The 13751-nt window shown below is 37.6% G+C and overlaps 1 protein-coding gene across 1 annotated transcript in view; it reads right to left on the reverse strand.

The window, feature by feature from the left end:
- HAAO (3-hydroxyanthranilate 3,4-dioxygenase) overlaps positions 1-11879 on the reverse strand; it is a 33614-nt gene extending 21735 nt beyond the window's left edge. Inside the window, exons 1-2 of the mRNA XM_053938309.1 lie at positions 11673-11879; positions 7616-7694 (exon numbers count right to left, since the gene is read on the reverse strand). Of these exons, the coding sequence (XP_053794284.1) occupies positions 7616-7694; positions 11673-11752 (159 nt within the window). The 5' untranslated portion in view covers positions 11753-11879. The remainder of the gene's footprint in view (positions 1-7615; positions 7695-11672) is intronic.
- Between the last annotated feature and the right edge of the window lie 1872 nt (positions 11880-13751).

A 13751-nucleotide genomic window follows, 5' to 3' on the forward strand; every position in this document is an offset into this window, starting at 1 on the left:
CAATTTCATCAAAATGAAAAAAAATAGGGGAAAGAAGAAACCACTGAAGCATGAAAACCCCTTGAACTGAGCTCTTTCCAACATTAGAAAAGCTTAATCAATTTTTTAATCAATATTATTTCTGAAAGAGTTTTGAAATATTAATACATGTCCCTGGAATTGAAGATACACTCTCTGTGAACATGAGAAAAATAAATATGCTGCCAAGGGAACAAAACAATAGGGAGAACTGAAGATACACTGGAAAAAAGCTCATGCTGAGAGCTTTTACATGAGTGAAAAGTTTACCTTGTGCCAGGGACATCACTACAGACCAATTCTAACTCTTGTCTAGAAGGCCACAGGGCCACGCTACTGATCCTCACTGCAATCCATTTCCCTGTGTTCTTTTGCTCTGGCTTTCTTTGGCATTGCTGGAGGGCAGAACCCAAAGCTACAGCAGCCCTCCTTCCACTGGGCAGGGCCAGCTGTTCCCTGCATGACAGAGGGTGATCTGAGTGGAGAAATGACCTCTCCTTCAGTTCATAGAAGACTCATCTAAGACTGTATGGTCCAGATGGATTGTCACACCAGCTGTGGATCATATGGCACTGATAATGCTGAAACTTAAAGTATCATTTTGGAAGTCTTGAGCTTTGGAGTGTTATTTCCCCTGCAGCTACTGGGGCATCTATTACTGAACACATGCACAGGGCACGTAGATGAGGGAAAGGACAACAGAGGTAGAGTTTATCCTGTTTCTGACATGAATCATGTAGCTGAGAAACCTTATTGGAAATTAAAAACTTGAGAGTGGATGTCAGCTCTCCAGTTCAGAGGCAAAGCATCACAGTCATAAGGAAGGATTATAAACAGTAAGTTATGAATTAAAAGAACTGTTTCGCAGTGGGAGAGGAAGAATGACATGGGCTACACATTGTCAATGAAAGTGTTTTTCTGACTGAGTTTAAATAGTACCTTTCACTGTAAATTATTGTTCAAACCTTTTTTTCTTGTAAATTGCCGGAGTGCTTCAGTCATCCATAAATCATCTGATGTAACTGTGATTAATACAAGTGGCAGCAATTAGTGAATCTACTGCTTTGCTTATAATATAACCTGAACTTTTTATCAAGGAAACTGTCAGCTATTTAATATCTCAGTGAGTTACAGTCCATGCCCATTTCAGAGGCCAGATTGCAATGCAGTACTGTCTTTTTGTTGGAAACTTCTTTTTTCTAAATACTGACTGACTTTTTAGCCTTTTGGGCAAATCTAAAGTTTTCCTAAGTCTCTCTTGGAAAAAAAAAATCAAAAAGTTAGAATATTTAGGTGTATATGTATGCATATACACAAATATACATGCCTATCCTTCTATAGGATAGTAAGCCAACAGAGTTCATACCACTTGAAAATATAAGCTTTCCCAGCTGTACTGTTCTTACTGGAATAATCTAGTACCCATTCTCCCCAGCAGTACTAAGAACTGAGGAAATATGCAATATTTCTGCTCTATTAACATCTTATTAATGACAAGGCCTCTTATTATGTGAAATGTATATATCTCTTCTTGTAGAAAAGCCTCTATTTGTATATTGCTACTGCACAATAGCTCACATTTGGGCATGAATTTTGTCTTTCTGGGTGAAGAACACATCTCAAAGAAGAAAAAAAGGTTGTTCATCATTCTTTTTATCCTTTGTTATTAAATGTGTTTATTTATTTATTACTGTATCTTTTTCTTTTCTTCTTCCTTTCCAGACTTCAACATTTAGTTTTCTGCTTACTATGTAGTATTGTCTCAATATGATTATACTAAAAGCACCTCCTTTATTAATGCTCACCTTACCTCTAGAAGTTATCAAGCACCTAGGAATGCTTCTTTGCCCAAAGCATAACATTATTTCATAACATTGCTCAATATGATCATTAAAAACTGAAGCTATACCTATGAAACTCAAATGAAACCACCTTAAGACTGAGAGGGTTTTATAAAATTAATTTAATTTTCCTTAAATTTTCTTTGCTGTAGGAGAAAAGAGTCTGCTTAGTAGTCCTTAGTCTGCTTCACCCTTTTTGATCATGGTTCAAACTGTTATGCCTGCAGGGGAAGGTGGCATGGCAGGTACTGAATCGCTCTCAAGTCTGTACAGGGATATTCCATTCAATTATGAATACTCATAGAATAAATTATGCTGGCATTTCTGGAGGCAATAAGAGGAAGTGCACAGAGGTAGCAATTCATTGTTGGCATCAGTGGAAGCATTGCTGAAGCTGCTTGTCTTGACAGAAATTTCAACAGGGTAGTAAAACAAGTGGATACTACCTTAAAATAAGCACTAACATCTTCACTATATTAGTGTGGTGAGAATTACCCCTTCAAGAAGCATCCAGTAGTGGAAGAATACAGGATTTGTAATTGGTCTGTATTGACTAACTAAAAAAACCCACAAGTCTATTTTCTTTCATGTACACCAGTGTATGTAATTTAATTTGAATCCACCTTTGATATCAAACTCTGCCTAGACATAGGACCCCAGAGCTCCATGAGGGCTTTGATAGCTGACAGCTTACTTATAGACCTCTAAAGAGACCTGCAGTTAGCAGGATACTTTGAGTTCTGACTGCATCTAAAAATGGAATTTGGGATTGCTCAACCACTTCTGGGATTAGGCTCTGGCTTGGTCTGTCCTGGCTTGTAATGCTTGTCATATGGCTAAGCATTAAATTATTTTGCAGAGCAAATCAAATTCTGATGTGGGAGTAGAGCCTGGGTGTTCTCCAGACTTCAGTGGTGACTGATCTATTTGAGTAGAGAAAAACAATTTTCTCCCTTTCTCATCACAAGGGTTTTTCAGCCATCAGAAGTCTACAAGACAAATAGGTGAGGAAGGTAGAGAAAAGTATGTGGAGGGCTTTTTGTGTGGTTTGTTTTTTTATTTTCCTCTGTTTATTTACATATCATCTGTGAGACCTGAATAATAGCCAAAACTTATACCAACAATCTTACGCAGCAAGACTATTTCTGAAGACATAATCTCCTTCTGATGCAAAAGAACCATCATTCTTATTACATTTTAATAAGAGCTTTGTTTCTTATTAAAATATTCCAAGAGTGTTTACCAGATAAATGTGGGGTTTTTTAAATGTAAAGAAGCAAAAATATTTATTTTGCTTTGTTGTGATTCAGGTTCTCAGATTTATTTGGGATATAAGCACCACAAAACAACCTATGGGAATGCTCACCTAGTCCCACTTTCCCCTTGTTTTCAGACATCCACTCTCCTTATAAAATGCAAAGGGCAAATTTATCTGATAGGAGAGAGTTTCTCAAAAGCATGCTGACTGGAGAGAGAAGCATACATTAGAAGGGGTCAGGCTGCATTTAGGCAGATAATCTGTCAGAAACTGGAGCCAAGTCATACTTATGGTGTCTGTGGGAGAAAAAGACAAATCAAAACTCAGGTCAAGAAAACTCAGATGAGTTGTGGCACATGTGACCTCAAACCTGTATCATGTTTCAAAGCATGAAGTTGTATCTCACTCCGACCATGTGAATGTGCTAGAAGAAGCTGAAGAGATTAACCAAGGTGATCAAAGGAGGGAGGGACTCCTTCTCTGAGAGTTCTCTTTAGGACTGCAGTATGAGGGCTTTGGTCTGTGGGGCTGTGACAATAATTAGGTGGCTCTATCCATAGAAAACAACCTAGATGCTGAGCAGCAAAAATTTAGGGTAAAATACAGCACAGTGAGAAGTGGGACTTCTAAATCCAAGTGGGGTTTGTGCCAATGCAAATGTGTTGCTGGTGGTGGATATACGGCTGATTTGAATTTCTCTGCATGGAACTGTGCTGTTTTGCATAGACTCAACATCAGAATATAAATTGTTAAAAAATCAAAGTCAGCTGAGATTCATTGTGTGTAAGTGGTGGACTGGCATGGGTAAAGAGATAGCAGCCTAACTACTTTTGTGAGTTAAATCTGCTAACAGATTTAGCTGTTAGCATATCTCACTTTTCTCCAAAGCAGCCCACACAATGCAGTAAATAAATTCTGAAATTTTTGTACTAGAGCTAGGCTTTGTTATGATTGTGGGGTTTCTCTGTCATTAACTTTCTCCAAAATATATGGTCCCCTTGAGTTTTCACTTATTTCTTTGGAAGAAGGTTGTTTTTTTCTACCCTCAGGCTTTACAAGTAAAAATGCAATAAATACACCATGAAGCCTTTAGGCTATGTTACCCCTGAAATTCTTCTTGTCACAAATGCTATGGTATGATGAAAAATCCAAGAAAAAGATATGTTGAGGACTGTTCCCTGGTACCTGCTACCCCATAGCTGTGAGGGGTTGAGCACAAGAGGACATAGCTTCAAGCTGTGCCTGGGGAGGCTTGGGGTGGACAGCAGAAAGAATTTCTTCATGGAAAGGGTTGTCAGGCATTGAAATGGCTGCCCAGGGAGGTGGTGGAATCATCATTCTTGGAGGTGTTCAGAAACAACTGGACATGACACTCAATGCCATGGTCTAGATGACAAGGTGGTTTCAGTCAAAGGTTGGACTCAATGGTCTTGGCAGTGTTTTCCAACCTTAGTGATTCTGTGACTCTGTGATCACGTCAGGCCTGCCACAGAAACTTTCAGTGGCCTCATCAAGTTGACTACACAAGAATTGTAGTCACTAGTCCATGGAACCCAAAACTCTCTTAACAAATGAGGCACATAAAAATAATGATTCATTTGAAACCCTCAGAACTCATTATGTAGCACAAACACTTCCTAGAAAGTTCTGTCAGTATTAGATGTATAGGTCCATCCTCACAGGACTTTTTTGCCATGTTCCATCAGAAGATTCATTTCCCAAAGCATTTAATTTTGAATGAGTCTGATTTAGAGGCAGAGAATGTCTGAGCAGATGTTTGCTGACCACCTCTATTCTGATGAAGAAGGGAGCAAAAGGGAACTTTGCAAATAAGAATGAATAGGACTTCCTGGTAAATTCCAGACAAAGACTGTGAATGGTTTAACTCCTGTAAGGTCCAGCTTCATATTTCTCTTTAAAAAACCTCCCCAGTGTACAGAGTCTCAGATATGAGACTCTTTGTGCAGAATGGTGGCCAAGAAGTAGTGCACAGAAGTTTAAGAAGGCGGTGAAGAGCTACAGAGAAAACTAAGAAAATAAGTGTTATTTAGGAAATGCCTCCTTGTTGAGGAGGAAAAAAATTGTGCTAGACTAGCTGTCATTTTAGCCTAAATGGCTGTTCAGGAGACAATTCTAAAAGGCTTTGAAGAGACTTCAAATCAAGCCTCTCTTTTTTTTTTCCCCTCCTAATTAGGCAGTCAGACCTAATCTTCCTGATACACCTGCACGTTAATGGCACCAGCAGAGAGCAGTTTGGGAGCAGGAGGATGCTCCTCAGCCCTCAGCCCTTATCTCTGCGCACCAACCCTTTGCTGCTGTGAACCGCAGGCTTTCAAGCGCAAGTTCTGCCACAGGACACTCCATAAACGGTGTGATAACAGGCACAAGATAGTGAGTGGACAGATATAAACAATCCTAAATTTAACTTTCTCTTTGCTATGGGAATACCAACAGTAGAACAGCATCAGCTAAATTTGCCTGAAGGATTTGTGGGTTTTTGCATTCGTGATTTGGCCTGCTGACAGTATGTCTATATAGTCTGCCTTCAAATTATCACCCAGAACTATAAATTGCCCTTTTCCTGACAAAATAATGACCTGAACATGGCTTTGAAGGTCTTTTTTTTTAATCCTAAGTCTAATTTAGAAATATGCCCTTTTGCCAGGATACTCTCTACCTCACAATTCTTCTCTAATGAAAAAAATATGGTTAAGAGTTAGATCACAGGAAGATGTAAATGTGTCTGATAAAAAGCTATAGTAAAATGCAATGAATAACTATAATGCAATTAATAACTTTTATAAAACTGAACAAAATTAGCCCATATGTTAAACTGGTACATAACTGATAACGCTTCTGATGTGTGTATTGCCAATTTTCTGATGTGATAGGGTTGTTATGTTTCCATTTTTGGTTTCTGAGTAATTGTGGGAAGCTTACTATGTAAATGAGCATGTACTGATACCCAAAAAGCCTTGTTTCCGCTTCAGTTAGCAATAACATCAGTATGCAACAGTAAATTAAAAACTATGCCTTTATAGATATGGCTAACTTTTTATATTGTTGAGAAGTCATATAAAGAGTTTATAAAAGGGTAGGCCAAGTTATTTATAAATACAGGAACATCTTGTAACATGAAAAAAAAAACAAAACATTAAATTAAATCAGCCTAACTTTCACTTTAAGGAATCCCAAGCAGTGTGATGGCCTGGTCCCAGGTGCTGCCAGAGCTCTCCCTGCACAGCCCATGAGAAAGGACACAGTGGACTGTGTTGGTAACCTGCCATGTGATGGATGTGCCTGTGGCTGGGAGATGGTAGTGACAATCCAACACAGGTGGGAGTCACCCAGGGATAACTCAGCATCTGCTCTTCCAGAGCTGTGCGTCTGTAAGGACTACACACACCTGCACAGCACAGTCAGAACATGAAATCAATGAAGGCTCTTGTGAAATGCTGGAGTGGGTTTGGGAAGAAATGATTCTATGATAAGTAAATGAATTTTTCTTTCTCTTCAAAAGGATTTATAGAAAATTGACCCATTTCTGCCTTAAACTATGTAGATGCTTAGGCTCGAGTTTCCAAAGATACTTAAAATTAGGTTGTCAAATGTCATTGGAATGGCACGAAGTTAAATTATTCTGCTGGGAAGCAAGGCAAATTGTCTCCATCCTGATACCCTTAGTTCCAGGCCTCTAGTAATCACTTTCCCTTAGGATTTTTTCAGAGCTAGTGGTGGAGAAGTCCCTGGCCGAGCAAGCAATTCCAAGAAAAAGGCAGTAAACAAAGAAGTTGTAAATTATTACAATTTTTTTAGGTTTCTACTCTTTCTTCCTCCATGCTGCATTTGGTGCAATGGCTACTCACAACTCAAAGTTGGAATGACTTTGAGCCACCAGTGGTATGGCTTTGAGCACAGGGGAATGATGTGAAAAATATTTAAAGACTCTATTCTTTCCAAACTCAAATGAAAGCTGAAAAGCTGATGATTCTCACAAAGACCACAAAAAATGTAATTTCTAGTGAATTAAAGTATTTTTGATTTTTGAATGCCAAAGTTACTTTTGAAATACAGACCAATCTTCTGCAATAAAATATTGCTTTAAAAATATAATTACCTTATATAAAATATCAGATAATAAAATATATCAGGATATAAAATATCCTAAATAAAAATATCAGGATATAAAATATCCTTATCAAATATCATTAAAGTTCTGTTCCAAAATGTTGAAATGAGACACTTGGATGTGTCAGAACACTTTCTCTAGTTTCCTATTGGAAATTAATTGCAGCAAAACAGATCTGATCTCACGTGCTTGTTTCAAACAAAATGTGCAGATGATGTATGGTTCTGGTAAATGATTCTGTTTAAGCCTATGAATATATTCAATAAATACAACAGCACTGAGCCTGGCATTGCTAATCTGTAGCTTCAAAAGTAGCTACATTTAATCATTATAGATAAATCAGAGTAATGTAAACAACGTGTAGGTTACCTCTTCTCCTTCTTCAATATGATAATCCTTCCTTTCATTTGGCCCTCCAACAAACATCACATTTAATTGATAGCGATGCCTAGAAGAGAAAGTGACATTTTGAAGCTACTTCTGTTCATGATGTTCTTTATTTCATTTATTTTTAAAAATTCTTTTAGGACAGTGAGTCATTGCAACAATGTTGAGTGGAAAGCAACAGCCAGTACAAGAACTCATAGATCTTGGATGCATTTCTCTGCTCTGGCACTGTCCTGTTGGGCGACCTGAGGCCAACTACCTCCCTCCTGGTGTTTCAATGCCTCCAAATATGAAAAGAGGACAACAGTAGCTGCCAGCTGTGAAAAGAGCTTTGAACTGAAAAGATAAAAATGTTACCTAAGAGACAGGAACTAGAAAAGCGGCTTTTCAACCTGAGCTGATTATGTAAAGGTAAAACTCTTAAAAGTTAATAAAGTTAATAAAGGTAAAAACATTTTTTTCCCTCCCACATTGGTGGAATTACCAGCGATACTGATGGTAAGAATTGCCAGCTAATTTCTGTTCTGCTTATACTGGTTTTGCTAAGCTGGAATACCATTACAATAGTTTCACTGTGGTTGTGGCTATTTCAGAAAGGGAGATTCCAGGCCATTTCTTAACTGCCCCTCTTAAGAGCCCCAATGAGCACTCCTCTCAGCTATCACAAGGAGTGGCTATCACCCCAAGTACCTATCAGTCCATTCACACTAATAAAAAGGGAAGGTAGTAGTTTTTCCTTTGCTAAACAAACCCCTCAAAATCAGGCCTGATAGCTGTGAACCAAAATTTGTTTGCCTGCTGTTTGACAAGTGAACTGAGGTATATTAACCTCTGCTTTGCAATGAGGAGGTTCTGGGCAGTAACATGGAACCAGCAGGGTCATGAGCCCCTGAAACAAAGGGAACAACAATAACGTGTCCCTGTGTCAGCACCTTGTAAGCCTTAATTGAGAGAGGCTGGTCTGAGTGGTGGCACATACAGATTCAATCTGCTACTCTTACTGCTTTTTCTGTGCAGAGTATTAAAATGATAATGACCAACACGGTGGGGACTAGTAATGCAGACATAACAAGTAACAGTGACAAATTAGTTGGTCAAATAAAACCAAAGAATTAGAATTGACTGTTCTCTGCATAGGAAGCTGTATGTTTTATAGCACTGGGCTTCATATCTGTATCATAAAATAAGGAACTGAAATCCAAATTGTTTGTACCACGCCGATTTAATATTCATTTTCAGCAGCATGCTGTAATGCTTCTGCATTAACGAACACTTCTACTAAAGAAGGGCAGGATGACCCAATCAGCAGCAACACAGATAATAATTAATGAAATAAATGAAAATCAACACTGAAGAATAATTTAAGAGAAAGGCAATCTGTCTTGTAGTCAACTGTTAAGATGGGTTAGTTTTTTTTTTTTTAATAGACATTCTACGTAAGTGAAAATATTGCTATAAAACAATTACTATTTGACTTCTTAATTTGGCAAATCGACATTTATTTACCCCATATATTTACCTGGGCTTTATATAATAAACAGGCTATGGGTTAATCATTCAATTCTCTACCCTTACAAATATATATACAAATATGTATACTGACACCGTCAAAAGATTCCAGCTATGAAATATGAGCAGGATCTCCAATAGATAAGTTTGTCTACCTTGCTAAATAAAGTTATCTGGTTAATATATTTGCTTTAAATATTGTTATATTTAACAGTTATTTATTCTTATGAAATATCATAACAAAGAAAAGTTTCAGTTAAGACTGCCCAAATGCAGTTAAGAGTACTGCAAAGGTTTCAGGGATGAGAAAATTTCTTGACTGTACTATTTTTAGAATGAGGACCTAATTAATGGACTATTAAGTTTTCCATAATCTTACACTTCTCATCTCATCCTCATAAAGAAAATGGTACCAGCAGGTAACCCTTTAAAAACATTATAAAACTACAAAGAATCAGTGGGTCCGTGACCACACTTAGTAGTCCTTTTGGTATATATTTTGAACTCAGAAGAAGAGCTTTAGAAGTACCTGTAAAAATCAGCTGTGTCAAGGAGTTTGATTTTGCACTAATTGCTCATTGTTGAGGTTAAAAAGCATTTAAACTTACAAGATAGTGTCATTAAAATACAATGTCAGAGCTGCAATTTAATTAGAAGTATAGTTTTCTTAACTTTGGTAAAACTCTGAATAGGCAGTAATTCAGGAATTGAGGTTTTGTGTTGCAATCCCAAATAGGTATTTAGAAATTGTGATCCTCTCAAATATATGCAACACAACGTCATAAAAGCCTGAAAGCTGTAATAATTTTAGATACCAAAAGCCCTACTGATTCGCTGTGAGACCTAGTTTTAACTGTTAAGTCTCCCTTGAACCAAAGTAAGTTACTTAAATTTTGAGGTGGTTGCCTTCCAATGAGGCCGTAGGACACAGTAAGAAGGTTGCATTATACATCTCTACTCAGCACATAAAGGATCAAGCCTTTGAAAAAATGTTGAAAATCTATTAGTTGCTTCTTGAAAAATCACCTAAAACCTTTTGGAAAATCCTGAAAGTATTTAGGTAGCACCAGGTGCAGTAGATGGTTTTACTCTCCTACATAGGCTAAAGCCATGTTGTAAAAATAGATTTTTTTTTTTAAACTATGCAACTTTTATCACAAAAAATGTTTCTCGTTTCACTGTCACTTCTTAAAATGCTTATGGGCAAAGGTCTGTGATAGATGCCACATTCCAGATTTACTCAAGGTTTACACAGAACTACTAGTAAGCAGTACAGAACAGTGCAGTAAACACAAAGAAGGTTCATCATATTGATAGGGAAAGAAACACATGAATATTCCATATATATAAAATACTAAAATTTTCCCATTATCACTGGTAAGCTTCATAAATGAATATGTTTCATAAAATGCTTCCTAAATCCATTCTGAAAATGAAAGCAATGGGAACACTTGTAGTGATTCAAGTTTCAGAATTTTTCAGTTCTACACACAGCTGTAGTTTCAACACAGACATGGCAGTAAGGATGCACTCTTTGCCTTTTCTTTGTCTTGTAACCATTGCTTTGAAAAGTAACCCTTGCCCCTGTGAATGGAAATTAATATCACTGATACATTACTGCCCATTCAGCTTTTCATTAGGGATAGCACTTAAAGGAAGAGCAAGAGGCATATTTTTTGATTTTTTTAATGATTAAAATTGTAAAGATAATTTTTTTAAAATTAAAATCAAGAAAATGTTTTTTTTCATTTCTATATAAAACCTGGGTCTATGTCACTCCTTAGAATACTTTCTAATGAAAGCTTTCTACATACAGAGTTTTAGACAAAATATTTTCTCCTCAGCTTCACTGACAAAGAAATCCTAGCTAATGTTTTGAGACACATTGGAATTTGTTCACAAGCTTTGACACAGAGCATATGCATGGTGTACATACAGCTGCATAATGCCCACACTTTTTTCCCTATACTGGCTGTCTCATTCAGAATACTGTACATGGAGCCTTCAGGCTCCCAACTCTCCTCCCTTGACAGATCTGGAAATGTTCTGGAAATCTGATCCTCTGGTACTGCTACCCTTCCTTTTTCCTTGTTTTTCAGCGATATATCCTTCTGATTTTGATTGCTCCCGCAGCTTTGGCTCCTCTGTGATGTTGGAATGATTATCAGCAGCTTTAGCTACTTCAGGTTGTAATTTGGTTTTGGATGTGATGCCATCTCCTCCAATTTCTAGGAGTTTGTTGTCACAGAGCCTGGCACAAATTCTCTTAACTCAGTCTCCCTGCCTACAAGTGACTTTGAGTTGAGATAAGTATCTTGTATTCAAGTTGATCTTTGTAGATTCTGCTGAGTTTTTGCAAATCAGATTTCACTCGCTTTCTGTTTTTGGAACAGCACTCTGGCTGCAGCCTGAGAGGAACTATGATTCTTTATTAATCTTTACTATGTATGCATTGTTGCAGCTTCCTCTTATAGCTAGGAATGTTTGTATATATAATAACTTGATAAAAAAAAAATCTTCATTTACTTACATAAGCTTATTGCAAACAGGTGGCAAAAAAGCAGTTTTGTTTTCTTCTATCCATTTTCTTACATTCACAAGAAGCTCCATGGTCCACCACCTATGAAACTTTTGCCAGAGATATCAGAATTTGCAGAGTGCTTTTTTCTGTGAGGAGACTGCCCGTGATTCTAACCCCAGTGCTCAGAGGATTGGCTGGTAGGAGAGGTGTCTTCAGGCTTCAGTGTCAAAAGGGACAGGTTCATCAGCCAAAGGTTACTTCATAGGGAGCACTAATGCTCCAGCAGCTTGGCTAATAATTGACTAGTGTTTTAAAAATATCAATTTTTATTGGAGACTGGGTTTTGCCCACAGGGGGTTTCTTAACTCTCTTTACTGCATCTACTGGAGTGTGAATGTTACCTCTACAAAAATGGCCAGTCAGAAAAAATGAATGAGGCTTGGGCATTCACTCATTTCAAGTCCAATATAGAAACCTCCTTTCAAAATTCTAAGGCTGAATGTTTGTGGTATATGTATTTGTGTGAAAATACTGGAATCTTCTTTTGCCAAGTAGCCAAAATACAGATGTCTCCTGCATTTGTAAGACCAAGAGTAGCTGTCCATAAATGCTCATCTTAATTTGATCTGCTCTGCCAATGCTATAGCAGGGCTTGTGGAGAGCTGACCCTGATTCTGTGATGCCCTTTGGGAAAGTGCAGCATACTGCCATCAAATTGTAAGGCAAATAAGAAACTGAGAAGAACCAGACTTTCCAGATCTTTATTAGTCTTTATTCCCTCACAAGTTGCTGTTCAAGATCTACACAGTTGCTATAGGACTGCTCATTCTGTTCCCTGCCACCCCCAATTTTTTAAAATAAATAAATCTATAAACAGACTCCAAACACATGAGATGAGTGGGTAAACAAAAAAATCCCAAGACATATCTTAGCACTTTGCTCTTAACATATCACAGTCTTCTACTTTTATCTACACTGTGCTTAGTGGGTGAATGTGTATAAGGTGATAAAATGATCTGGTTAAAAGCGAGCAGTACATTCTCCATGGCTTGCACATATAAGCAGTACAGCTACAGGTCTGAAAATTCAGCATGATGAGCAGTACAAAACTGGGAGTTCTTTAACTCGTACTGTTATAATTTTCCACCAGAAGAAAGCAACAGAGTGTGACTTTGAACTAATACTGTGCTTTTATCAATTATTTGTAAGAGTGACTCTGTTTTACCTTTGTCTCTATCACTTCTTTGCAGTTTAGTTAAAACTCACTATGTGATTTATAAAACAGGAAAAAAATCCATTCATTTTAGGACAAAAACATCTACATGTGGATTACAGTTCCACTGTATTAATACAATCACAATGGGACTAGCTGTAATTTTCTCTGAAATAAGCCCAAAGTAGTTATTGTTTCATTCAACTGCAAAACACCACCACCACATCCCTTACTTAGCACATGAAATTTCTACCAACAGAATGTCTGTGGTGAGACACCACCACACAGCAAACACATAGGGCTTGGTTTTGAATTTACAGACAGGTACATTTTGGTACTTTTTGTTCTGTAGGCTGCTGGCAGTTCTGTTCTTAGCTGTGAAGGAAAGAGAGCTTCTATTTGAAATGCACTTTCACTTAGGGGATTATAACCCAGATTGATAGGACTGGAGAAGTGCAGACACTAGTTAATGATCGTGGTTTTGTAAAGCTCTGCCTCATCATTAGTAACTTGTATTGCAGAGCAGAACTCCATTTGTTGGGCAGGAAAGCCAAGAGAATCTCTAGAGTCACAGTAGGAAAAAACACAGATCCTGGAACTGATTGAGCCAATCTTTGTTCATCACGGTGTTAAAGTACCAGTTGTAACTACAGGGCTCTTGTCCACAACCACTGCTCTAATCCCTAGTCTCCACTTTTCCCACCAGGCAGAATACAAGGTACTATTATCCGCAGAGAAACTTTCTCAGTTGCAGGTTCATAAATCCATTTTGTGGCTGGTATGAGGTATGAAAACCTGACAGTTAAACCTACTCAGGGAGGAAACAAAGTTCACTTACAAAATTCACCATTAATATAAGGCTGAGGCTAACACAG

Source organism: Vidua chalybeata, chromosome 3, assembly GCF_026979565.1.
Source record: "Vidua chalybeata isolate OUT-0048 chromosome 3, bVidCha1 merged haplotype, whole genome shotgun sequence".
NCBI lineage: Eukaryota > Metazoa > Chordata > Aves > Passeriformes > Viduidae > Vidua > Vidua chalybeata.